The sequence below is a fragment of the Phlebotomus papatasi genome, chromosome 1 (genome assembly GCF_024763615.1).
Source record: "Phlebotomus papatasi isolate M1 chromosome 1, Ppap_2.1, whole genome shotgun sequence".
Taxonomy (NCBI): Eukaryota; Metazoa; Arthropoda; class Insecta; order Diptera; family Psychodidae; genus Phlebotomus; species Phlebotomus papatasi.
This window is the reverse complement of record NC_077222.1, coordinates 76,528,108-76,554,431: the sequence shown is the minus strand read 5'-3', so window position 1 is coordinate 76,554,431 and position 26,324 is coordinate 76,528,108. Positions and strand designations below refer to the sequence as shown.

Genomic DNA, 26,324 nt, shown 5'->3' with positions numbered 1-26,324 from the left:
TCTTTTCAACCCGATAAATAAAAATTTAATTTTTAATCCCTATTAGTTTAAAAATAATAGGGATAATAGGGATGAATAAAGGATCAGGATTGATGGGTTATGGTCGCCGACTGGGTTGGCATGTGTCGAATAGGCCATACGTTCTACAGAATGCTATATTCAAAACCGAAAAATCAAAGATCAAGGAAAAAGTATCTACATGTACATCAAAACAAACAGGTAGTCCTCCTGAATAATTCATAATGAAGTAAGCAATGCGTCCAGACGAAAATAATTTTAAACAAACCAAATATTTGTAATGCTAATTGAAGCGCTCGGAGAAAAAAAAAACTCTAAGTCGTATGCATTTCCCTGTTAAAATAGCGTTTTTTTGCTCTGAGCTCAATTGTCAAAAGAAAGATTCTTTAACCCTTTAAGGACGATTGGGTCACCGGTGACCCAAAAACAAATTTTTCCCTACTGGATTTAAAGCTTCGTTTTGCTCTTCTAAAGCCAGGAAAAAATGATTTTTTTTCGGACCCGGATTTTTGACCTTCTCGTCCTTAAAAAGCTAAAATGCAAAAAAAAGTATCCTTTTGAATTCAAAAACTTTTGAATTATGCCCAACACACAATATTTTTTATTTTTAAACATGTTTTTGACATTTCATTGAGAGTGAGAGAAATCTAAATCTAGTTATCTCGCTTACTCTCATAGGAAACGTTGAAAACATATTTACAAACAAAAGTTATTGTGCGCTGGGAATTATATGCCCCGCGCATAATAATTTTTGTTTGTAAACATGTTTTCAAAATTTCCTATGAGAGTGAAAGAAATGTAGATCTAGTCATCTCGCTCTCTCCCATAGGAAATTTTGAAAATATGTTTACAAATAAAAGTTATGCTCAACGCACAATAACTTTTGTTGTGTAACCTTGTTTTTGACATTTCAATGAGAGCGAATGAAACAAAGATCTAGTCATCTCGCTCATTCACATGTGAAATTTTGAAAACATGTTTACAAACAAAAGTTATTGTGCTTTCGGCATTATTGTGCATTGGGAATTTACTTGCAGCTGTCATTTTGAATGTTTTGAATATCAAAGTTTCAGAGATCTTGAAAACCTATTTATATTAATCGAGTAATGAATCAGTACAATTATAGAGATTCAGTTCCAGTTTCTGTGTGCAAATCGACAAATAGGATCAAATGGATAAAAAAACAATAACTTACTTTGTCTCATCAACTAATTCCACTTCAGGTTGTTGAGTGATTGGAGTATTTGAATGTCCTGCCGTAGGATCATCATTATTTAATTCACCATTTGTTGAGCTCACCACCTGTAAAGGTAAACATCATCCATGCTACAGATTAACTCAATAACTAAACCATATATCACTAGTTAATACCATAGACTTATTAAATTAAAACGTTATCACGAAAAAATCATTTAATTGAGAAATAAAATTATAAAGTGTGGAGCATTTTTACTCTTGTTGGAAATAACGAACATCTATTGAGAATAAAATTATCATATTTTATGTTTGATTTGCTGCAGAGTGATATTTTTTTTTGCAGATACTGTGTATTTGTGTAGTGTAGTTCCAATATATATATTTTTTAACAAAAAAAAAAGAGTGTGAGCATATTTGTGCGAGTTTTCATGGAGTTTTATCGTATAACTACTGCATGGCAAACACAATATGGATAAAATAAAGCGATAATGGTTTTATGTTTTTGCACAATAGGACCATTTTTCCCTCACTCCATATTAAGCAATAGCTCGTGGTGTTCTGTAAAAAAAAACTTCTTTTGTTGTGTAAAATTTGCATTCTATCTGAATTAGTTATGATTGCAGTATATTTTGTGAATTAATCCAATTTATTAGTGCAATCAACCTGGTGTGTTTGTATTAAGATAAGAATATAAGAGATAGATTTTTGATCGTTTTGGAGAAAATAAAATTGCAGATAGAAAGGAAGAAAAGACAATAGTGAGTACACTTTCACACAATTTAAAGATAGATTTTGCCAACTTGCTGCAACTGACCGTAGTTACGATTAGAGGTAAACCAGAGGCTAATTGTGGTAATCGATGGTAAGAAAGTCTTGCTTTTAATTTTTCATTCCGATGCTGCGAAAGAAAAATCCAAAAGCAAAATACAAATATCTTTCATATCCAAAATATGTTTTCTTTTTCATTTACAATGTAAACAAAATAATTTGTGTGTTATGCATTTACTTCGTAAATATATGTAGCCAGAAAACACACAACTACTAAGTCCTAAACATTCTCCTTTAGCTAAAAGCTATTTTTTTTTATCTATATTACCATTGGAAATTTGTTGATACAAACAACTTTATCATCCTACAGAAGCAAAATAAAAATTATTCCCAATCAATAGGCGCATACAGCATTCATTTGATTTCTGTTCCTAACAGATTACATATTACTAACTATAAAAACTTAAACAAATCATTACTTGCCATTCCGTTATTCGCAATTATGCTCAAATCAATAACTACAAACAAAGAACGCACTATATATTTGCTATAATTAATTTATAAAAGTGTATTTGTAAATTTCACAAATGTTTTTTAAGTTATTGTATAATGGGAAATACCTTGAAAATATGTAGAACAAATCAAGAGAAAATAGTAGAAGAGAAAAGCCCAAAAATAAGACAGTCTGTATAGTATACAACCAAAAACTTTGCCTTAATATTTCGTTCTAGGAAGATTTTTTTTTATATTATATATTTTTTAGTTTCACATTTGAATTACACTGAGCAACAAAACTACTGACAAATTGTAAAATGTAGAAATTGTAAAAATTAAAATACACAAGTTTGTTTGATTTTTTTTTTAAATTCTGTTTAGTTTTTTTTTCAATTTTAATATCTTCAAAATAAAGTTTATTAATATGGAAAAGTAACAAGATGTTTGGCCACCCTTATAGCCATGAGGATTTCTTGTAAAATCTTATTTTTTTAACAAAATATCTTATAAGAACCGAATGCACAGAGATTATTCAAAAAGATTCTTGTAAAAGTATGCCAAATATGATTTTTATTTTATTTTCTCAACTGATGGCGCTGGAAACACATAGTTTGCTATTTCATTATTATATTATTATTATTATTATTATTATTATTATTATTATTATTATTATTTCATCATTACTTCTTTCTCGTAAAATGAACTTCGATTAATTTATTTATTCAATCTTTATTATTACGAATGCCGACCGTCTTTATTACTGATCTAATTGGGCAAAACAGCAGAAAACTCCTGAGTCACTGATAGTATAAACCACTTACAGTATATAATGTATTTATAAAATGTTGAGATAAGTAAATATCAAATTATAACTTTAAAAACCATTTACACACGGTACAATTCTATCGTGAATTTTAAGTAGATTGCACCCTAACAGTACCAACTGTGTCAATTTGGAATATTGTATTATGATTTTAATCGTAATTATGATTTTCATGACCCTTATTGAGTGACTTGTTCGTAAATGTTTGTAAATTCCTATTGAAGACTTACGAAATGCTCGTGAGGCATAACGCACAATGACTTCTGTTTTGTAAATATGTTTTCAAAATTGCCTATGAGAGTGAGCGAGATGACTAGATCTAGATCTCACTCCCACTCACAGGAAACTCCGAAAACATGTTTACAAACAAAACTTATTGTACGCTGGGCATAAGTCGCATAACCCATTAAAGAATTTGTAAATGTTTGTACTGTCTTCAACTTGTATTTCTTCATTTGTTCTTTCCATTTTCTGTTCTCTTACAAACACTTGTTTGTAAATGTTCGTAATCACACAAAAAGTTTGTCATTTGCTGTAAAGTTTTATCAGAAAAACAAAAATGTACGAACAAAAACCTATAAAAGAACTAGCAATGTTTGTCAAGTAATCTTTTTATAAGTAATGTTTGTGAAAAATTACAATTTTTAATTAACTTTCCTGTGGGTTATACGATTTACGAGCATTTAGTGAGTTCCCAATAGGAATTCACAAACATTAACGAACATTTTTACAAAATATTTTCATCTGTGTAATGACAAGCGCACAATGATTTTTGTTTGTAAACATGTTTTCAAAATTTCCTATGAGAATGAGTGAGATGACTAGATCTAGATCTCACTCACTCCCATTGAAATGTCAAAAATATGTTTAAAATCAAGTTATTGTGCGCTGGGCATAATGCTCAACGCACAATAACTTTTGTTTTGTAAACATGTTTTTGACATTTCAGTGAAAGTGAATGAAATGTAGATCTAGCCATCTCGCTCTTTCTCACAGGAAATTTTGAAAACACGTTTACAAACAAAAGTTATTGTGCTCTGGGTATAATGACCAACTCACAATAACTTTTGTTATGTAAACATGTTTTTGACATTTCGATTAGAGTTGATGAGATCCATATCTAGTCATCTCGCTCACTCTCTTTGGCAGATTTTAAAACATGTTTAAAAACAAAAGTTATTTTGCGCTGGCCATAAGGATTATATGCCGGTATACTTTCTGTAGAGAATAATCAAATAGGACAATAAAGATTATTCCTGATCGAAAAATCGAGATATTCCAACGATTCCTATGGAGACAGGGATAGCCAGAAATCCTAATACTTTTCTGTGTGGAGCAACAAGATTTTTACAAGCACTTTTTTCAGGGTATATCTTCTACTAAAATGATCATCCCAAGTCCGTAAGACTTCTGCCAATGGCGCTATTAGACTATTTTTAAGGGAAAGTATATAGGGTAAAATGGGATAATTTAAAACCATTTACAATTTAGGACATTTGAGATTTTCTCAGTGTTTTAGAGATTCAAAAGGAAGAAATCTGTTCTTTTTCTTCTTAAACGTCTTTTTCTTCTATTTTCCTGTCTTTGTTTTCTCTTTACTCATCTGAAACAGTGATAAAATCTCAAATGTCCCAAATTGTAAATGGTTCCAAATTACCTCATTTTACCCTATATAGGGGAATGTAGGCATTTTTCGTACACAATGAACTTTCGAACCATGCGAATTTTCTCTTTGATTGCAAAGTGTTAGTTCTTCCCCGAAAAAATATTTGTGTTCCCCATGAGTTTCCTGACTTTCTCGAAAGTTTCCTGAAAAGATGTGTAGGCTCCCCAGGACCGGGTTCGTAGGTTTCTAATGTCCTCTTGTGTTTAAAAGTAACGAATTAAAATAAAACCAAAAATTTCTATTCTTGTTTTCTAAAATCAGTGGAAAATCCATCAAATATGGGAGTCTTATGCCGAAAATAGACACAGGCTGATCCACGAGAATACTCAGCTCGAAAAATTTGATTTGCCCACATTGATTGCTAAAATACTTCCTAAATGAAATATTAATGCATTTTTCATATAGGCCAGGAGTACTCTAACCTTCCCATTATTCCTATCTTAATGAATTTTAAAATTTTACGACATTGCGTACCATTACTCTCCATGTTTTTTCATTCAATTGACATTTCGAAAAGTACCCAAAAACACCCAAAGAGAAGCTTTTTATTTTCAGCACTGGCGCTTATGTCGCCTAATTCCCGTAATTTCACTAGACCACACGAATTTAGAAGATCAGCCTAATCCTCCAAATTTTTGGCTGAATTCTGAGTGTATTGACATCAATCTTCATTTTTCGAGCTGATCCCTAATCCAATCCCTGTGTCTATTTTTAGCTTTACGAACTTGGTATTTTAAAAAAAAATCACAAATAATTTAAATATCTTACAAAAGTAGTCAAATTTGTATTAAAGGGATAATTAATTTAGTTGGAATGATCAGATGGATAAATAATATTTTGTATCTCAGAAAATAGTGTCAGAAAAATAATTATCCAGAAATTTGTTACAATTAAATATTCAAACTTGCCTATTTTAATTTCAAAATCAAAAACATTTGTTGCTTAGTGTTGAACATTCTTTGGTTTATTATTTAGATTACATTCACATGTTATTTGGATGATTTTCAAAAAAAGAAAAATATTTACAATATTAATCACAATGTACATCAAAATTAGTTATACAAATATAGCACACATCACAATATACACTCCACTGAATATTTTTAATGGCCTATCTTTGGCGGAGGTCAAAATTGTACAAAAATATCGTCATCAAATTTCAATCCAAACAACTTTTTGTTCTAAATTAAAAAAATAAATAATTAAATACTTGTTTATTTGATTGAAAAAAAATTGCAAATTAAAAACAATTTCTGTTTTAATGTAAATAAAACCAATCCCAAAAATAGATTGTACAGAGAAATATGATACAGTGTATGTGTTTGAGTTGCTCAAAAAGCAAAAATCATTTTGCAACATCTCAAAATACACGAAAGATGAAAAAAAAGCCATAACAATTATACTCTATTCTTTTTATTTATACGCAAGAGGTAAAAGAGAAAAATAATCTTCTACAATCGTTACTAATTGTATATGTACTAGGAATGCTAAATTTACGCCAAAAATAATCCAATTGAATGGAAGGAGTTATAAGAGAATAGAGTGAGTAGTACACAAAAAACAAAAAGAAGTATGTGAGAAAAATGTTTATTAGTTGTTAGTATCAATCAGTTTCAATTAGATTTCTTGCCTTGATTTCTTTCTTTTTATTTCAAACACTATAACCAAGAAACAAGAGAATAGAAGAAAAAACTTTTATACAATGGATTTGTGGCTAAAAATAGTCTCAAAAATAATCTTTCTTTTTTTTTGTATGACTTTCCAGAGTTTTAGTAGACGAACAAAAATCTTGTCCACAATAAACAAAAGTCCAACAAGACCAAAAACTTTCGCATCTCTGTTAGTATTGTGTGTATCATTCACATATAATAGCAAAAAAATAATGGAAAGTCTGCCCTTATGTACGCCTTTCTAGAATACAGAAAGACAGGACCTTTCCAAATGACAACCCCATCAAAATGATAATTTGTTAGTAAACACAATCAAGATAACGTACCTGAACTGAACCATGTCGATCAGCCGGTGTGAGATTGCCCAAAGTCACGCCAGTCTTAGGAACATCGGTCCATGCAGCAACATTCCCCTTAGCGTTTGTCTAAGTTTTGTTTTTTTTTTAACATGATGGCACAATCATCACCATAACACAGTTTTGTTTTAGGCCCATGATATAGATTTGTGATAACACAATTTTAAATATAAACAAAATCACAAAACACAAAGAAAATGCAGCAGGTTGCCGAATTCCATGATAGAGATGATAATTGCACAGCACGCGCAATTGTGACGATGATGAATGGGGGCAGAAGTAGTAGTAGTAGTCAGTAGTGGTAGTAGTAGCAAACATGATATTTTTTTTTGGCAAAACAGGCACGCAACAATCAAAAAATGAAAGTATATAAAAAAGAAAGAAAAAAAAGAACACAAAACAAATTCATTGGTTAGTATATCAATTTTTTTTTAAATATTCTTCGTGTCAATAAGAAAAACTTCACTCAAGTAATATCAAAAAAAAAATTATTCCAAAACAAAAAACTATATTATACTGTATTGTATACTAAAACAAACGTAATAACTGCAGGAAATCCTGCACTACATTTACTCCTATAATAAATGTGTCAAATCATATCAAAGTGTAACTCTCTTCTGAGAACATGATAGTCATACATAAAAGAAGTGTAATATCACTTCCTGTTATCTTACAATGTTTTATTTCTCTCCCCAACATTCAAGCAAAACATTATATTAGCAATTTGGATAATTCTAGCGCAGAGTGGTCTACAATTTCTTCCCCTTCTTCTTCCCCATTTCGCATCATTCTTCAAAGACGACCACGAAAAAAATACATTTAGAGCATACACTTGAACTACATTATCAAACAAAATGTGTACTATACCTAAACTTTAAAGACCACACGTTTAATGTCTTCAATTGATCTTAATTAACTCTAATGAGATCTTAAGTGAGAGATCAGCGATATATGGTCGACTCTATTGCAGCCAAAAGGAACTGTATAATCTCCACACTACGCATACAGCAATGTTACTTGGACAATTTAAAATTTATTATTTGGAGACACGGATGGAATATTTGCTTACGAGTAGGATACAAATTTATAGCGCTAAAGGAATTACAAAGTAACATTATCTGGCCTTTTAATTCCGAGAGGATCATTTACTTTTAGAGCAAAAGAGTATTTTCTATAACAAAAAATCTAAGCGTTTTTTACACTTTGAAATTTTCAAAATTATATAAGTTTTAATGAGAGATAATATTTTTAGTGAAAACTGAAAGCGTTAGTTACTCAAAAATATAAAATTCAATAAGCAATAAAAACAACTTAGGGTAAGTGTGCTAAATTTCGGCATAGTGTCATGCAAGCGCCAAAGTCTCAAGTTTTAAATATAATATTTTTAATAGAAATTGATTATTTTCATTCCTTCTACTTAAGGAGTGTTGCTTAGAACCTCGTAGAAAGTTCATCGTCTCTATTTACTTTAAAATCATTCTTAATACATTTTAAAATGAATAAAAATGTAGACATAGCTTTGGTGCCCTATTTCGGCCACTTTCATTCTCATAGTTCCATACCCTTCGGGAATTCTTCCAATGTCTTTGTCACGTCATCTCATTTGTCAGAGTTATATTTTTTGTTATTATTTTGCATTGCATAATCTCTAGAGTATGTGAAAACTAAAAATTCATGGAAATTGGAGGAACAAAAAAGGTGGCCGGAATTACAAGCTGGCCGAAATTCGGCACACTTACCTTATAATATCTTTAACTTAGGTATACGCAAACCAATAATTGAGGCGCTCAGAGCAAAAAAAAACTCTAAGTCGTATGTATTTCCCTATTAAATTAGCGTTTTTTGCTCAGAGCTCCTCAATTATAACAACTATTAAAAATTAAGGCTTAGTAGTCAAATAAATCTAATGATCTCGGCTCACCATTTTGAACAGGAATTTTTCATTTTTCGTGTGTCAATAAGTAAAGTTCACATCCCTTTCTTTCTTAAACCTTTTTCTTTAAGTCTATCCCATTCTCTCGCACTCTTCTTCTTTTGGACATCACAATACAAAAAAAAGAAAGTTTTAAAAAAGAAAGGGTTGCATTTTGATTTCATTAATAAAATCTAAAATCTTCAATTTGAAACAATTTTGTAAGATTATTAAGAAAAGAAATACAGCAAAGCATATAACCGTATAACCCCATTATATTTTGGCAATATTTGTCTAGTCTAGATTAATAGTTTGCCTAGAAGTCTACATCGCAAGAATAGCATCGTGCTTATGACTTTTGATTTTTAATAATTCATGACCAATTTCAACCGGTAGATCATCTAAAACATTGCCGAAAACAACAATATATATAGGAATAATACATATTAATTTTAATCAAAAACTAATTATCTGTTAATAACCAATTGCTTCAGATTTCTTAGGGATATTTAGAGCTGTTCAATGAACCCAAAACTTATCTCAATCATTTGAGAAATTCACTCTATAGAGCTTTTTTTTAACTTTTTGACCTTGAAAACCCGTTATAAGGAATGATTCAAAGACATTTTCGTATAAGTTCTCAAACTCGGTTTTCGACAGAAGATGAAAATTTTTAGTCATGTAAAAATAGAGTGAGTATATTGCTCTCTCTGGAAGGGTTACTCAATGAAAAGGATAATAATAATGACCTTTCATTTTCGGATACGTTTTAGATTTATAGGGAGTCCATGCAAACATATCGTCCATAGATAGATGTGACCGAAAATATTTTCGACATCGAATTTAAATCACTTTGTTGACCTATTTCTAAGATTTGCTTAAATTTGGGAAATTCAATTCAATGCAATTCAATTCAATTAATTTATTCAATCTCCTATTTTGCGATTGCTGACCGACTTTACAACCGATCTCATCAGGCAAAACGGCAGAAAGCTTCTGAATCACTGATCGTATAAGCCACTTACATTGTAACAAAAAACAGAAGTTAACATAACATAAACAGAAAGAAAAAGGGAAGTAAATTTTATGGAAAAAATAAATACGCGAAAAGATAATTCACGAAGAGCTCTATCTCGTGAGTTCGAACATTCCGAAAATTTGGGACACTTAGTCATCTCTTTTATAGAAGATTTCGAAGGATTTCGAAGAAATCATTACCGAATATATCTTCTACATTTTAATCAATAATAATTAAACGCAAAAGGTTCACCGTTCACCTATTACTAATTGTCTCTGCATTATCACTTGTTTTAAGGCAAAATTCTGTTAAAATTTTCGACTGTTGCAAAGTTAGGCAGTAAAACCTCCAGACTAACATTCTGCATAGCAAATCTTGATTGATCTCTTTAATAAAAGGATTGTCATTTGAATTGTCAGAAATCTGAAATATGTGACTTTTGACGTTGTCGTGAGCTCAAATAGCAATACCACGGCTATAGAATCACATTTTCGAAACAGCCCTCCTGAGATGCGAGCGCAAATGTTATAAAATTTCTCTAAAAAGCTTTGCATTTTTTGTATTTTATTTAATAACACCAACGATCTCCGGAAGGACATTCTGTTCTAAAGGCATAACGATGACTTTTCTCAAAGTTTGTATTTGTATATACTTGATTTTCGACTTAATGATATACTTCAGTCGAGAAAAAAAAACCAAAAAGAAACCTAAAAGCCCAACAAAGGCCTACTAAAAAAAGACCCTACAAAGCTTTGCATTTTTTGTATTTTATTTAATAACACCAACGATCTCCGGAAGGACATTCTGTTCTAAAGGCATAACGATGACTTTTCTCAAAGTTTGTATTTGTATATAAATGAATTTCGACTTAATGATATACTTCAGTCCAGAAAAAAAAGACCAAAAAAGACCTAAAAATATCAAGACAGGACTGTGTACAATAAAACGGTTTTCAAGCCTGAAAATTGTCCATATCTATCTCTCTTAAGAGGTGAGATTCTAGATATTCATTTATCAATTTTTTAGGAAAAAACAGTAATTACTTATTAAGAAATGGGAGGAATTGGGGCACCGTTCAATTGAAGCACCTTTGAAATCGGTCTTTTTTCTCCTATTTTGAAATGCAACTGTTCTTTATCATTATATAATTCAGCTCGACAAACCAATTGTAAAGCTAAATTGCATTACGATAACCCTCAATTGGTTTTGAAAATAGGAGAAAAAAGCCCAATTTCAAAGGTATCCTATTTCAAAGATCTCATGAAAAATTTCGGGAGCTGGTATAAATCTATATTAACGCATCCTTGTCTTAGATTAAAACAAAAATGCTATTAACATCGCTAATAAGCAATATTGATCTGATGATTCGAAGAATGGGAAATAAATTGTAGAAGTTGAAAATATAGATGCATCGATCCTGTTAAAAACTATCCTTTAATGTCGTAATTGCCTTGAATATTTCCAAAAGCATGCATTTATTTTCAGACAATTTGAAAATTGATATTTAATTAAAATTGATAGCAAAGTTTATAATAAAGTTTCATTGAAGTTATCATATTGAATTTCATGAAATTTTGACTTGAAACTTGTTTTTTTCCCTGTTCAAAATGTTATACATTGTTCTTCTTTGAGATTATACACATTTTTCTTTTCATCGAGATTACCCTAGTTACAAAATAATAAAGTTTACTTCAAGAATCATGAGATAATAGTGATAAAATTTTCGTAACTCATCTTTCATGAGCTGCACAAAACTTTCTTTATAGTCTTTATATGCAAGAAAATTTAATAATTTCTCCAGCTGTTGGATAATTCCAAAATTTTGCGCATTCTTCATCCCTCTTTTCGCTAAATAATGCCACTTTTTAAATTTTAGCTAGGAGTGCACCTTCTACAGTGTGAAAATTATGTAATAAACTTGCTTTATCTCTCAATCAACACAGCATATCATTAGAGAGTGATAGAGTGTATACATGAAAAAAAGTGCTACACGAATGAAGCTTTAGCATAATTCTTTCTGTTTTTTTTGCTCTATACACAGTAAAAGTCCCAAATACGCTGGTGCGGCGCAGCACAGGCCAGAATGTTACTTTATTAGCGTCAAGTAAATAATTTACCTAATTTATTTTACTCTATAGCGCATTTTTTTTTGTCATACAATATTCACGCAATAAGAATTATATATTCCCTTCTGACCTTTGGTATTAGTATGCAGTCATCCATATCAAATTCGGGATCTCCAAAATATGATAAGTCCCATTCCTAAAGTTCAATATCAATTTTTATATAAGCTCATTACGCTCTTATTATAAATTTCTGCAACATTTAACCAATGTCAACTCAAGTATACAACTTCTTCTTTTTTCTTTGACATATCTCCCAAACTTTGTGAGACTCTTAAATTTTCTCAGAATGAGGTACATGTTGCTTGTAATTGAGTATATTATAATTTTATCAAATTAAAAAGAAAATCTGTGTGTGCACAAAAGTGTGTCTACGCGAAAGAAAGAATAACAAAATGTGTGAATAAAAATATAAAACGGATTAGGTCTTACCTTATTCACAGGAGTATGTCTGTCACGGTTTGGAGACACAACCACTTCATGACCCGTTTGTAGGGAATTAACAGGTGTCGACTGTTAAAGAGAACAATAAATTTATTGCTAGAATAATTCATTAAATGAATGAATTAGAATTTCAAAATTTAAATTATTATCATCAAAAGCTATAAAATGCAGTTCTAATATTGATGATAAATTTCAAAGTCCACATACAGTGGCGACAAGATAAATAGCACAGTTTCGGATACTGTAATGTATGCCTTATTTTTGGGAAAATTATGCTTTTAAATGATGAAACTAATAATAATAAATGAACTTGTGTATAATTACATTTTGAATATGAAGAAAAAACCTATAAGTTCTGTCAAGAAATTTAGTACAGTAAAGAAAATTCTTGAAATGGCACATAGGGTAAATGTCCTAATTCAAAACCATTTCCAGACGCTTTAACTTTGACAGAAGAATCAACACCTTAAGTTCATATTTTTTTCTGAAGAGAATTACATAAATTTGCTCCATGACTCTTCTAAAATGTTACTGATTATGGAAAATTCTTTAGATATAATTTGAAAACTTCTTAAATACAAGAAAAATACGCGAGCGTAAAATGCTTCTATTGGAAACATATTAATCCAAATGGAGACAAGGGAAAGTTTCTAATTGGAGACAAACAGTGTAAGTGAAACCGCGACGAAAGGCTTCCAAAACCTTGTTGAGTTGCTCTTGAGTGCAGGATTTGTTCTTATTCCTGGTCTTTTCTCCTTTCCCATCTTAAATAATAAGAAAATCTCTCCAAAAAATCCCTATTTCCGGGGTTTCCTATTGAAGTATTTGCAGACTCTTCAGAAAAAAACCCTTTTTGTTCACGAAATAGGTAATTATTTCATTTGAAAACTTCACGCACCGTTAACAATAAAGATTAGCACTTAATTTAACTAAAATTAGCCACAAATAAGACATAAATGTTAAACAAAATGAACAAACAACAGTCCCCTTATTGTATTTTTTAATGAAAAACATGGTCTATCGATGAAAAATTCGATGGTGAAAATGTACACTTTTAATTTTTTGAGAAATTATCAAATTAAAATTTGTGAATATGAATAAATTTCCGCTTTATTTGGAGCAAAATTAACTAAATAATGAAACTGTGATATAGAAAAAAAAATACAATAATTTAGTACTGTATTTATCATGAAAACAATGACGTTTCCATTTGGAAAAGCGAAAAATTTCCATTTGGAGCAGGTTTTGAATTAGCTTAATTTACCCTATTAAGGGGAAAATATAAATAGCACACTCTATAAGAAGTGATAGTTTTTGGCTTCTACTGCAATTAATAACTTACGAAATGTATTCAAAAATTAAATTTGGATTAATTAGTATTCAGTTAAGTAACTTTTGGAAAAAATAAGCGCTTGACAACGAAGGATTATTAAGGAAATCAGGATTTGGAACTATTCTAATTTGATTGTATTTCATGTAGTGTGGATATCTGCTTAAAACTATTCCAAATTAGTCATATTCGTGAGATTTATCTTCTGGTCAATCTTTTCCTTTAAATTCAACAGAATTGAGGTCCCTATATCGTCCTGGCCATTCCAAAAGGTCAATTTTGTTCTGATTGAACCACTTTTTAAAACTCTTGGCAGTGTGTTTGGGATTATTAGCTTGGAAAAAAAATTAAAACCAAAAGCAAATTCTTTTCGATTTTGAAGTACATGTCTTGTTCAAAGATGTCCTTGTCAGTAAATTGCTTTATATTGCCTGATATTCCATTAACAGGCAATCTTTCCGTACAGAAGTAGATCTTGAAAAATTCGAAAATCTATTTGAAGATCCAAAAAAGAGACTTTCTTACTTCTTAATACTTTCGCAAGGTGGAGGAAGTTACATCCTGTTCGATTTCGAAGTGCTCAAGCGTCAAAATGTGACGGTCTTCACATTGTTGTGAGGGAAAAAACAGAACAACGACGTTTACTGTTCTTGCCCCAGTATTAAACCACTCCATAATCACTGAGTAACTCTTTTGCCAGCTTTCTAGTGTGATATTTGATAAATTTTCCCCACCTTATTCGAAAATTTAGTATGAAAATTCGAAATTGAATTTGATTTCTTCGAACTTCAACGACTTTTTGTGCAAATAGAGTTCCATTTACCTTTTATCCAAGACACTATTGGAGAATCAAAATCTACTTCTGTTTGGGCTCAATACGTCACTTCGTAAAATGTAACCCCATACTATAAAATTACCTCCGCTAAGTTTTACGTTCTTAGTTATGTATCAAGGACAAAATTTTTGACTTTTGTGACATATAATATTTTATTATGTCATATCCTGTGATATTAAACAGGAAAATATCTGTTCAAATAATATTCCAGAATTACAGGTCCTTATGCATATGCTCTTTCACAAAAAAAACAAACAACAGGTACGGTTTCGTGTGGATACTAATTCTGCACGTCTGGAAACACTTCTAAACCGGGTATTTTTACATAATTGGCTTTCAGTAATGCTCACATCAGTTACTTTTTCAAATTTTGTTTAATTTGTTTCTTTATTTTCGGCACGACGGCAAATAAATTCAGTTTTACTATAAGAACAATGGCAGAATCTTCTATAGAAATCGTAATTCTTTCTGGAAATTTTCGAGTTTTTGCGTGATTTGTAAGTTTGATCATAAAAAATTATTGAATTGATGGTTATCTTCCTTGAACAATATAATTTACAAAAAAAATTAGTTATCCTAAATTCTTTTACTTAAAAGCTGTACATCTGCACTAAAGGCTCTATTTATATGATTTTTCAGTTCTCATAACTTTATTTTACAAAAATTTGTGGCATTAATGCCTATAAATGATCAAAAATACAGAAATATAATGAATTTTAAAATAAACGTAAATTTCAAGTATTATTTTCAGAGAAAATGAAAGTGTCCTATTTAAATTTGCAGCACGAATTATACCTAAATTCATAAAATGTCGAAAACACATGGTTTTAACAGACACAAATATTAAATAATTATCATTTTTATTTATAATAGGCATTATATTTTCTAAAAAATAAAGCATGATCAGGTATAAAGATTGATATTGTATTATAAAATATCAAAATAGGAAAATCTCTGAAGGTGTGCTATTTATCTTGTCGCCACTGTATATTTTCTTGATAAATTAATCAATATTTCACAACTTCAGTATTATAGGGGGGAGGGGGGGGGGGGGTATCTATTCTGTAAAATAGCAAACCACATAAGATCATAAGTCTCTCTAATCTTCAATCAACACGGCAATTTACCCAACAGGAAACTAATCTATGGAAGTTTCTCTCAATATTTCTCCATAGAATTTCTCTAAATGAACATAAAAACAATAGAAGCAATTTCAAATATGTACTAAAGTATTTAAAAAAAAACAACAACTCAAAATCACCTTGTCAGATTTCGTTTTAACAATATTCGATGGAGGTGCATTCCTTAATTGTCTCATAGTAAAAAAATTTGCAGGCTAAACAAAAGGTAATTAAAAGAGAAAAAACAAAACATAATACCAAAAAAACAATAATTTTCTTTTTATTGTTGCTCAAAGGAGACTTAAAAGAATTTTCTATCTTCAAAGAAATTCCAAACAATAAGAAAAAATACACCTCGGAACATTAATTTGAGCGTGCATCGGATATTGACAGCAATTTTGATTTCTTGATTTCATTGCAAATTTTTCTTCATCTCTTTTTTTCTTAAATTTCTTTCAAGTTTCTCATTTGTCTCTCTTATTTCCAATTTTATCCCACTTCAATCGCACACAAGAAAAACTCATCATAAAATCTTTAAATAAAGAAAAAGACAAAGGAAGAATTGTTATATGAAATAAATCGTACATTGCATGCTCTAGTAGAGATGCAATTGACAATGCTAAATGCTGAAAATTTTATTATTTCACATAAGGCACAACACTGAGAAAGAAGTGAAAGAGGAAGAGAACTTACCATTGTTTTGCCCGTCCAATCAAATTCCCCATCGTCTTCGTAGCCTTTCCGATCAAAAAGCTCCTGGAACAGTCTTCGCAAGTAATCATAGTCCGGCGTCTCAAAAAAGTCCAATCGTCGGACATAGCGTAAGTATGTAGCAAATTCTTCTGGATGACAGTCACAGAGCACCTGAGATAAGTATATTGCAAAGATTTTTTTTATGATGAAAAATCTATCTTTTTTCCTTTATTATCAAATGCTGCCAAATTGGTCTACCCTACTACTTTCAGAAAGATTGGCTATAAAGTCTTCTGCATTTCCATAAATTGTGGAATTTATAAAATTAGACATTTATTTTTTATTCGATCTCCAAAATTGCGAATTGCTACTGCCAATAGATTTCACTATCGATCTCATTAAGCAAAACGGCAGCAAATTCTTGAATCAATTATAGCATTGTCCACTTACATTATAAGATAAAAAACATATTAGAATGATTAGAATAATTTTTTTTTGGCCAATAAATGGAAAATTTCCTGTAAACATTTATCCACTTAATGGCACTGAACTTTTTTCTGGACCGTAAGATATTTAGCAAACCAATTTCATTCAATCCTTCTTTTTCAAATGCTAAGGTTTCCCAATTCAAAAAATACTTTTAATAAATTAGCCATCAAAATATTTTACATGATTCCAGGGGAGAGCACAAAAAAGCACATAAAATTAATAAAACAAAGGCCTCACACGCCTAATTCTCTTTCTAAAGAATTTAGAATAAAACTATAATTTATTTTAAAAGATCTAATAAAAAATATACATGTAAAAAAATCTTGTCAAAATAACAAGAAAATTTTGTCAAATGAATGTTTTCGATACAAAAATATGAGAAAAAGTTTTGTCAAATTGGTAAGCAACATTCTTTTGACAAAATTTTAACAAGATCTATTAGTTTGCTCGACAAAACTTTTTTTTTAGAGTAGATTAAAAACTATTCAAGATTTTGAGGAATTATAACTCTGTAAGGATTCTGTTTCTCCGGATAAGTCGCTTTTTAAAAGTGTTCCAAATGCTGTAAAATTTAGCACTATACTTGTAAAAATTATTTTAAATTTGGTTGTTCATTTATTTTACAATAACGCACAAAAACCAAGTTGTTTTTTTTTAAATCTTAAATAGATCAAAAATTGATTTCTTCTTGGGTATATACGGTACAGCAAGCACATAAAATCCTAAACGAGATGAAAGAAGACATAGGGTAAGTGTGCCAAATTTCGGCATAGTTGAATATAAGCACTGAAGTCCTAAGTTTGAAATGCAATATTTTTAATTCATATTGATATTTTTTGTTCCTTCTTTTTCGGGAGGGTTGTGTGGAACTTTGAAAACTAGTTTAGCATCTTTGTTTTCTTTAAATCACTTCCTAAAATATTGAAAAATTAATAAAAATATGGACATTGCTTTGGGTAGTATTCCGGCCACTTTGAGTGAAATTACGGCCACCTTTTTTCTGGCCACCTTTTGTAACACAACGGATAGAAAATTTCAAAACGTCAAACGGAACGAGTTTAATATTTAGTTTAAGACGTTTATATGACCCACAAGCCTTGAGATCTTCCGTGTAATTTGTCCTGAAGACCTGAATAGTAGCATCTCAAATTAACGCGCAGATTCCCGTAGCAATTTGCCCTTCTTGAACTCTTCCAATGCCTTTTCCACATCATATTTTTCATAGAAGCGATTGTTTTTTATCTGGACATTGTAGAACTCAGAAATTGAAAAAAAAAAACATTAAATGAATAAGAAATTTAGGAAAGGAAAAGATGTTGCCGGAATAGGCAACACTACCTCACCGGAGAGACGCTCAAAAAGTATATACTTTTTTACGCGAAATATAGGATCCAGCTGGGAAATTTTATCCGAAATTTAAAGATTGATTCACTATTAACATAAACAGAAACAATCTTTAATGAAAACTAATCAATTTTCATGAAAAACACCGAAGGAAAACTTTTGCACTTCACCACAAATCACAAGACTGCTAGAAACACAATCGATCTGTCACATTTTTTGTAAGACTCTTTCCACACTGAGTTTTTACAACGCAATTTAAATTATACCTAAAATTTAACGGTCTTTGTGTTAATACATCCTAAAATAAATTAATATTTAAAAGCAAAATGACTTCATTGACTATTTGAAGATTACATACGTAATGTTAATTTATTTATTTGCATGTCCGAAATTACACTCAAAGTGGCAGAAATTAGAAGCTGGTCGAAATTTGGCACACTTCACCTATATATTTTTACTGCTCGATCTTCACAGTGAGAGCAGTATATTTTCGATTTTTAACCCCCCAAAATTACCACCTTCCAACCGCCAGAGACCACTTTTCTCGACAGAATTTTTAGTGTTTCAGGCTATTTTTGGAAAATGATGTCACGCTGTATCTCCGTCCGACCGTATGGTACTACATATGCAGGTAGGTCAAACGGTTAGATATAGAAACTTGGGAATTTCAGGAGACCCCCCATAAGTCGATCCAAGGACTATTAACATGCCCCTAACATTCCCCCTCCAGAACCATGTTTTTTTACAGATAAACCAGACGTACATTTCGTCTTTATACTAAAATACCATTGAACCATACTTAATAATACTTTTTTCAAAGTCAAAGGTTAAATTAACCCTCTAACGGTGTTTTCTTTAATATGCGAAAAAAATTCTAAAACAATGTTTTCTAGGATAATTATGATCCAATAAAGTCGAAAAAACCATCCATTCTTCATTATCTCTTTTAGTTTAGGCGCTAGGTGAGAAAATATAAAAATTTTTTGAAACTCTTTTTGCTTCTAAAATTCACATTTTTAGTTTTTTCAAATTTTTTAAATAAAATATATAAAGTAGAATGACATATCTTTCAGTAAAAAATAAATTTATTTTAGTCAGATAACTTTAAATCGGTATTTTTATGGAAATTGGAAATGAGTTTTTTTGCATAAATATTTTTTGTTGCTTTTTCTCTGATCTGTCATACAAAACTGGGAATAGCAACAAAACAAAGAGTCAAAATGAGTTCAAACTTTCAAGAGATGTTTATAGGACTATTACCGAGGACACTATAGCACTTTTAAATAAATAAAACCTTTATTATCGTAAATGTGATTTTTGTGAAGACCGCCTGGCGTCGGTCTTACCCGTTAGAGCGTTAAAAGGTAAAAATAAAGGCTCTAGAGAGTATATTTCTCAACCAAATAATATCAGATCTATCAGATTTGTGCTCGTTGGAAAGGTCTTGGATTTCTTGACAAGTCTGAACCGATTCCAATTGCGTATAAACCAGCAATGAGCCGGTTATGAACCGATAAACAATTTTTGTCCGAAAATCAGTTCTATTACTCTTAAAACTATTTTGGGGGATCATTTCAGTGATTGATGAATCGGTTCAAATCGGTTAAGAACCTGTGGTAAATAAGGCGAAAGTCCTTTAGAGATATAGCATTTATATCGAATATTCTGCATAACTAAAAAGTAGGTTTTTCATTGCTGTTTATGCATAATAATTAATAAATAATAAATCGAGTTAAAAATGAAAGCAAGTTAGAAGTAATTTCTCATCGTCGTCAATGTTTGAATATTCAATTGTTATAATTTTTATCATTATGAAAAAACCAAACATGTCATGGATATGTGATATGTACAATCTGAGATAGAATTTTCCAAAATTTTAGATAATAATCGAGTTTATCGCTTTTTTTTGTAAGAAGGACCAATAAGGAAACATTTTTGACCTTAAATGTTTGAAAATAAAATTCCTGCAATATCGTTCAAAATGAATATTCTGTAAACTTACCTCAATTGGAGTAGCACGTTTCGTGTCTCCAATCTTTTGATATCGTTCTTTGAGCGTATCTGCTTTCAGTCCTTGCCACGGCAGTGATCCTCGCAGAAAATACATAAACATATGTCCTAAGGCTTCCAGGTCATCTCTTCGGGATTGTTCCCTACCCATGTGTGTATTTATCGACATATATCTCGCAGTTCCGGTCAACGATTTGTGTTCCCGATATGGTATGTGCTTATTTGTCTCTAAGTCGATATACTCTTTGGCCAGTCCAAAATCTACATAACACAAATGCAAAAAAAATGTATAAAATAAATTAAACACAAATTTGTTAACATCCACCAATCAATTAATAAAAAAAAAGTCATCCAATTATAAAGCAATACAGAAACATTATAATGTTTGCAATGGTCTGAAGAATCAGAGAGCAAAAACTTACCAATTATGTGGATTATTTTTTCACGTTTTGTTGATGTTCTGCCAATCAGAAAATTCTCTGGTTTTACATCTCTATAGATTAAATGGCGCCCATGAACATATTCAATCCGGTGAAGCTGTAGAAAAGAAATTTCAGAGAGAAAAAGAGACCTTTGTTATTGATTGAATTTTCTTACGCTTTCACATACATATATCTAGAATCCTTTTTATATACATTGTATAGCATGAAATTGACTTTGAAAATCCATATATACATTTATTTCTGCAGCTATAACCCTTTACAGTGTAGATGTGGAAAATTTAGCTCAACAATTGAATGCAACATGCAAACCCATTTTTTACCACCACTTTCTACTATCATCTACAATCTATGTGCTGTAAAATCCTCCCGGAACAGAAGGATAAAATGTACACAAAAGACCAAGCGACAAATGGGCTTATACTGAGTCATCTGAAAAATTCGTAAACTTTTCATTTAACCGATTTAACGATAAAAAATAGAAAAGCAAATCGTAATCCAAATAAATATTGTAAGTGTAACATTTTCTAAAACACACCCCAATAATTAAAAAATAAATTTATAAACTTTTACATGATTTTCTGAATTTTGAATTTAAATAATTTTTAAATTTACATTATATCGCTCATTCGGTATTACCGGGGCTTAACGCTAAACACAAACAATTTTAAGTTAAAGCATTCCGCAAATCTTTGAGGTTTTGACATTTTTTCACTCACTGCGATTTTATTTCAATGGTATTTTTTTTTTAGATTTAGAAGATCACGCATGAGCTCCGCCCATAAATCTTAATTAGACACGCCCCCTACTGACAAACCCAAGTAACTTTGAAACATTTTTTATTGATAATTACTCTAAGACTCCTTAAGCAAATTGCCTCAACAATTATAATTAAAATAGTATCTTACAGATCCCGCCCATTAAAAATAAGCCACACCCCCGAAAACATTTATTGGGAAAAATCCTAAAGTGGATCAATAAAATGATTATCGAACGAACAAATGTAGTCACACTTAATAAAATGTGTAATTAAAAGTAAAATGCGGTAATTCGACGATAGCTTTTTTAGCCCCTCTCATCAGTACACTGAAGGGAAAGTTACGTAGCCAACCGACGCGATTTTGTTGACTTTTTTTCAGAAGGATGTATTTTTACTAGTGATTTCCAACTCCACAAATTTAACCCAAATAGAGACAGGAAAAAATTCCTGCCTCCACCCACCTAGGCCTTTCGCTATCTAGGCGAATGCTCTATCAACTGAGCTATGGGGGCACTGGTTCTGATTGTCTTTGCCACTAATCTCATCCAATTGCCATGTGCACTTCAACTCGTTTTGACTCATTACGAGCATAAAAAACGGTATCATGCGTACAATTGAATCAGCAGCCTGTATTTTCCATGGAGAATTAATTGATTGTCCATAGCCCAGTTGGTAGAGTATTCGCCTATACAGCGTAATAAATTAATTCTCCATGGAAAACAAGAACTGCTGGTTCAATTGCACGCATGATACCGTTTTTTAGGCTCGTACTGGGTCTTAACGGTCCAAACGAGTCGAAGTGCACATAGCAATTGGTTGAGATCAGTGGCAAAAACAATCAAAGTCAATGCCCCCATAACTCAGTTAGTAGAGCATTCGCCTAGACAGCGAAAGGTCCCAGTTTAAATCTGGGTGGAGGCAGGAATGTTTTTCTGTCTCTATTTGGGTAAAATTTGTGGAGTTGGGAATCACTAGTCTTGATTGTCGCCTCTCCGTGCACAAACACAAAAATTCTTGGGATTACGTGCCAAGCGAACAGAACTCTGTTCAAAACTCTGATAATTTTTTTTAATCAATTTCAGAAGACTTTTTTTTTCCATATTTTATACAACAGTATATCTTTTTTATAAACTATTGACAAAAAGTCTTTACAATCTTTCCTTTCCGAGTATATATTGATCCAAAATTTATATTTCTATTAAAATTAAAAATTATATAAAATTTTCTAGTTACTAATCCTGGGGTGGGATGATAACTTTTCAATACTATCTAATCGATAATATCGATAAATCTGGGGTGACACGATAACTTATTTTCGATACTATCAACTGTTGATTCTGAAAAATTTAAACGATAGCAGGACTTCCTGTAACCAATATTGATATTTATCAACAGTCACAATCTTTTAAGAATGCCACAATGAATTGCCCAACAATGCGTAAAAATTCGACATTCACTTAATCTAACAGATATAGATTTATCGATACTATCGGTTCGATAGTGTCGAAAAGTTATTATCATTCCACCACTGTATCGGGTAAATTGAGTGAATAACAATTTTATAATCATTATTGGACCGCTTGTTGTGCCATTCATAAAGGAATATGACTGTTGATAAGGACTTCTACAGCCACAAAAAGTGTGACTATCATTTAAAATTTTCATAATCGACAATCGATACTATCGAAAAGGAGTTATCATATCGTCCTTGGTTTTTACGACTCTTTGGTTTTCCGTAGTTAATTTCTTTTACTTATAATACTGGTATTATTAAAAAAAAAAAAAAGAAAAATATATTTTAAGACAGGAATTGACGTCAAATTAATTTAAAATGACCTTGTACTTTATCAGGGCAAAAATAACTATTCTATTCCGTCTTTTTGTGGTTTAAAATTCTTTTTTTGCCAACTTTAAAGTTAAAAGTTTTTGTAATAAAACATAAAATTTATCTTTTAATATATAAATCATAGTCATGCTTGAATAGTATCGTTGAAAATATATAAAAACACTTTTTGGAGATTTACCAAAAAATATAATTGGCAATGAAGCAATAAAGTAAAATACATTTTCTTTATTGTATTACAAAATGTTATAAAGGATAACTTTAATGTTTTCTGAGGAACTACAATGTATCTCAAATTTTTCAAATGACCCACTTTAAGAAGCATTACGATGGATGGCACTCTTTACTGCAATATACATCAGAATTAAAATATTTTCCTCCCACTTTTCCGGTGCATTTCCAAATAGACTTGTAGATTTTTTTTTTAAATATCTTCCTGTTGGAAAATGCTTTTCCCCATGTGTTGGGACAAATATCACCAAATTCGCGTATAAACGTGCTGTATAAAACACGTGCTTATAGTGCTAATAGTGTTTGTCACTAAAAGGTGCAAAAAAAAAAAATAACCGTCACAGTGTTAAAAATTGAATCGTTTTTATCATTGTATTTTTGTGTTTAACCATATCCATTTAAAAGAATCACCAACATTGTAATGGAAATGCTTCATTTCGAGTTCATTCGTGAAAGCAATCAATAGGTAATTTTCAGGTACTTCGAATGTGCGTGCACAGATAAAAATGATCTAATTCACCAATCTTGTAAAAATCTCGGTATAATAATACGATGAAAGGTATATAGAAAAAAAATCTAAATGTATCTATATGGTGTGTGAAATCACTGAAGATTTGTGATAGCAATATCTGATTGTATACAATAAAATGAAAATGAAAAGCAATTAATTACTACTAATTGGTGCTGATATTACTAGTTTCTACATTACACATAAAACATGTTTAAATAAAAGCCCCCATAGGGTAAGTTTGAGAGGGAAATTTTTGACATAGCATATTATATGGTATAACAAAACTAATGTGTATATCATAAAATTGAAATATATTGCGCAAAATTTAAATTTCTATAAGCAATTATGTGTTAGGATAATTTATTCAAATTACCATAACTAATGATTAATCAATAAATTTTGATCACATTAGTATATCGGATGAAAAATCACGCTTCTATGTATATATATCCATATTTAAGTCTGACCTTTTGATAGTGAAATTTAAATGCATTTTCCATTGAATTTACACACATGACAATTCACTTTTATTAAATTAGGTATGTGCTATATATTGAAATTGCATTAATTACAAGAAAGCCTACAGTACCACATCATCGAGATAGATAGTAATATAAGTGATTATTGCATAGGACATTGTAACTCTATTATAGACTAAATTTTCCTAAAAGGCTTCTCTATATTATTTTTCCGCTAAATACCCCCAATTATTTTTTTTAAACCAAATATTGCACCAAAATCAAGGGAAACAGAGGAAGATTTTGTGATATAAAAAAATTATTTGTTGAAAAATATTATAAATTTATACAAAAAATAAATAGTAGTAGTAAATAAATATTAAATAAAATAGCTTTATCAAGGGAGAGCAAAATAATTATTCTAAATATTTTGTTATTAATGCATAAAATTTATTAAAAAAAAAAAAGAAACATACAACAAATGTGACTGATTTGTGTTTTGAGAAGAGATTATTTAAGAAAAAAAAATTGTTCATTAATCAATACTTACTAATTGTATTGCTATCATGAGTACTGTCTTCAGCGAAAATCTCCTCCCGCACAAATCGAATAAATCTTCGAGTGACGGACCAAGTAATTCCATAACTAGTGCATTGTATTTCCCACACGGTCCGAAATAATATACTTCGGGAATACCCTCTGCTACATCATCAGCAAAAACGTGAAATTACAATACAATGTATAACACAGATGTTGTATTTAACATAATTTAAAATGGAAATGTTCATTCTTATGTTTTCTTAAAAAAAAACATTTTGTATTATATAGCAAAAATAAATAAATAAATTCTAGTATAGAAGAACTAAGAGATTATTTAACAAGAAGGTTTTTAAATGGGGCGAGGGTAGGAGAGGATAGAAATTATTTCTTTCTCAAATTATACATTTCTCTCTCTCGTACACAAAAAGAAAATTGATACACACGGATGGTTTTTCGAGAAAAATAAAAAAAATAACAAAAGAAATAATATGGCAGAAAGGTGCGAAGGATTCACACAAAAAAAAAAAACAAGAGAAGGATAACGAGTTTTCATGTAACATAAGTATTTTTCATTATACACTGACCTTCATCGTGATTTTCTTTTCACTTAAGAAATCTTTCTATTTTATAAGAAGAAAAAGCTCTTGGAAAGTCTCGGGGCTTTAAGGGCGGAGACGAACAAGTGGGATAGATGTTTGAACAAAGCAGGGTGGAGTAATTATGATTAATGACTTAAATTGTGAATTCTATTCCCCATTAAAATAACATCTCTTATAACTTCCCTGGAAAATGCATCGGAAACATCGGAAGAAATTCACTTAAATGTGCCTCAATATCACATTTTACCATCACGTTATATGTATTTAAGGTTCATTAAGTGAATCCATACCTCAGACCTTCTGAGCGCAATTTTATTGAATTTTTCATTATCACTCTCTCTATATATCATGACCACGGTAGAATTAACAAAACGTATGTAAATCAATAGTACAAGTTTGCTTCTCGACAGATACCCGTCACTTTGCTCGCACACAGAAACCACCCCACATTTCTGAAAAATTCCACAACCACCCCCAAAAAGCCACGATTGTATCAAGAGTATTAAAAAAAAAACCACCCAAGAATTCAATGAGGTCGAAATGGTAGAGAAAAATGATAAAATGGTAATTATGTTGAAACACGAATAGGTTTTTCGTCTTTTTTCTCTTCTTTTTCACTATTTTTTTTTT

General features: G+C 30.6%; 1 protein-coding gene across 30 annotated transcripts in view; it reads right to left on the bottom strand.

Moving 5' to 3' along the window:
* Positions 1 to 26,324, bottom strand: part of LOC129803441 (casein kinase I) — an 80,691-nt gene that overhangs the window by 9,317 nt on the left and 45,050 nt on the right. For 7 of the 30 annotated variants that reach the window (XM_055850240.1, XM_055850232.1, XM_055850187.1 and 4 more), the window contains exons 5-10: positions 25,106 to 25,257; positions 20,735 to 20,849; positions 20,305 to 20,573; positions 16,470 to 16,640; positions 12,479 to 12,559; positions 1,214 to 1,320 (exon numbers count right to left, since the gene is read on the bottom strand). In XM_055850240.1, the coding sequence (XP_055706215.1) occupies positions 1,214 to 1,320; positions 12,479 to 12,559; positions 16,470 to 16,640; positions 20,305 to 20,573; positions 20,735 to 20,849; positions 25,106 to 25,257 (895 nt within the window). Of the gene's footprint in view, positions 1 to 1,213; positions 1,321 to 6,963; positions 7,063 to 12,478; positions 12,560 to 16,469; positions 16,641 to 20,304; positions 20,574 to 20,734; positions 20,850 to 25,105; positions 25,258 to 26,324 lie in introns of all 30 variants that reach the window. The other 23 variants (XM_055850154.1, XM_055850163.1, XM_055850126.1 and 20 more) reach the window with 5 other exon arrangements.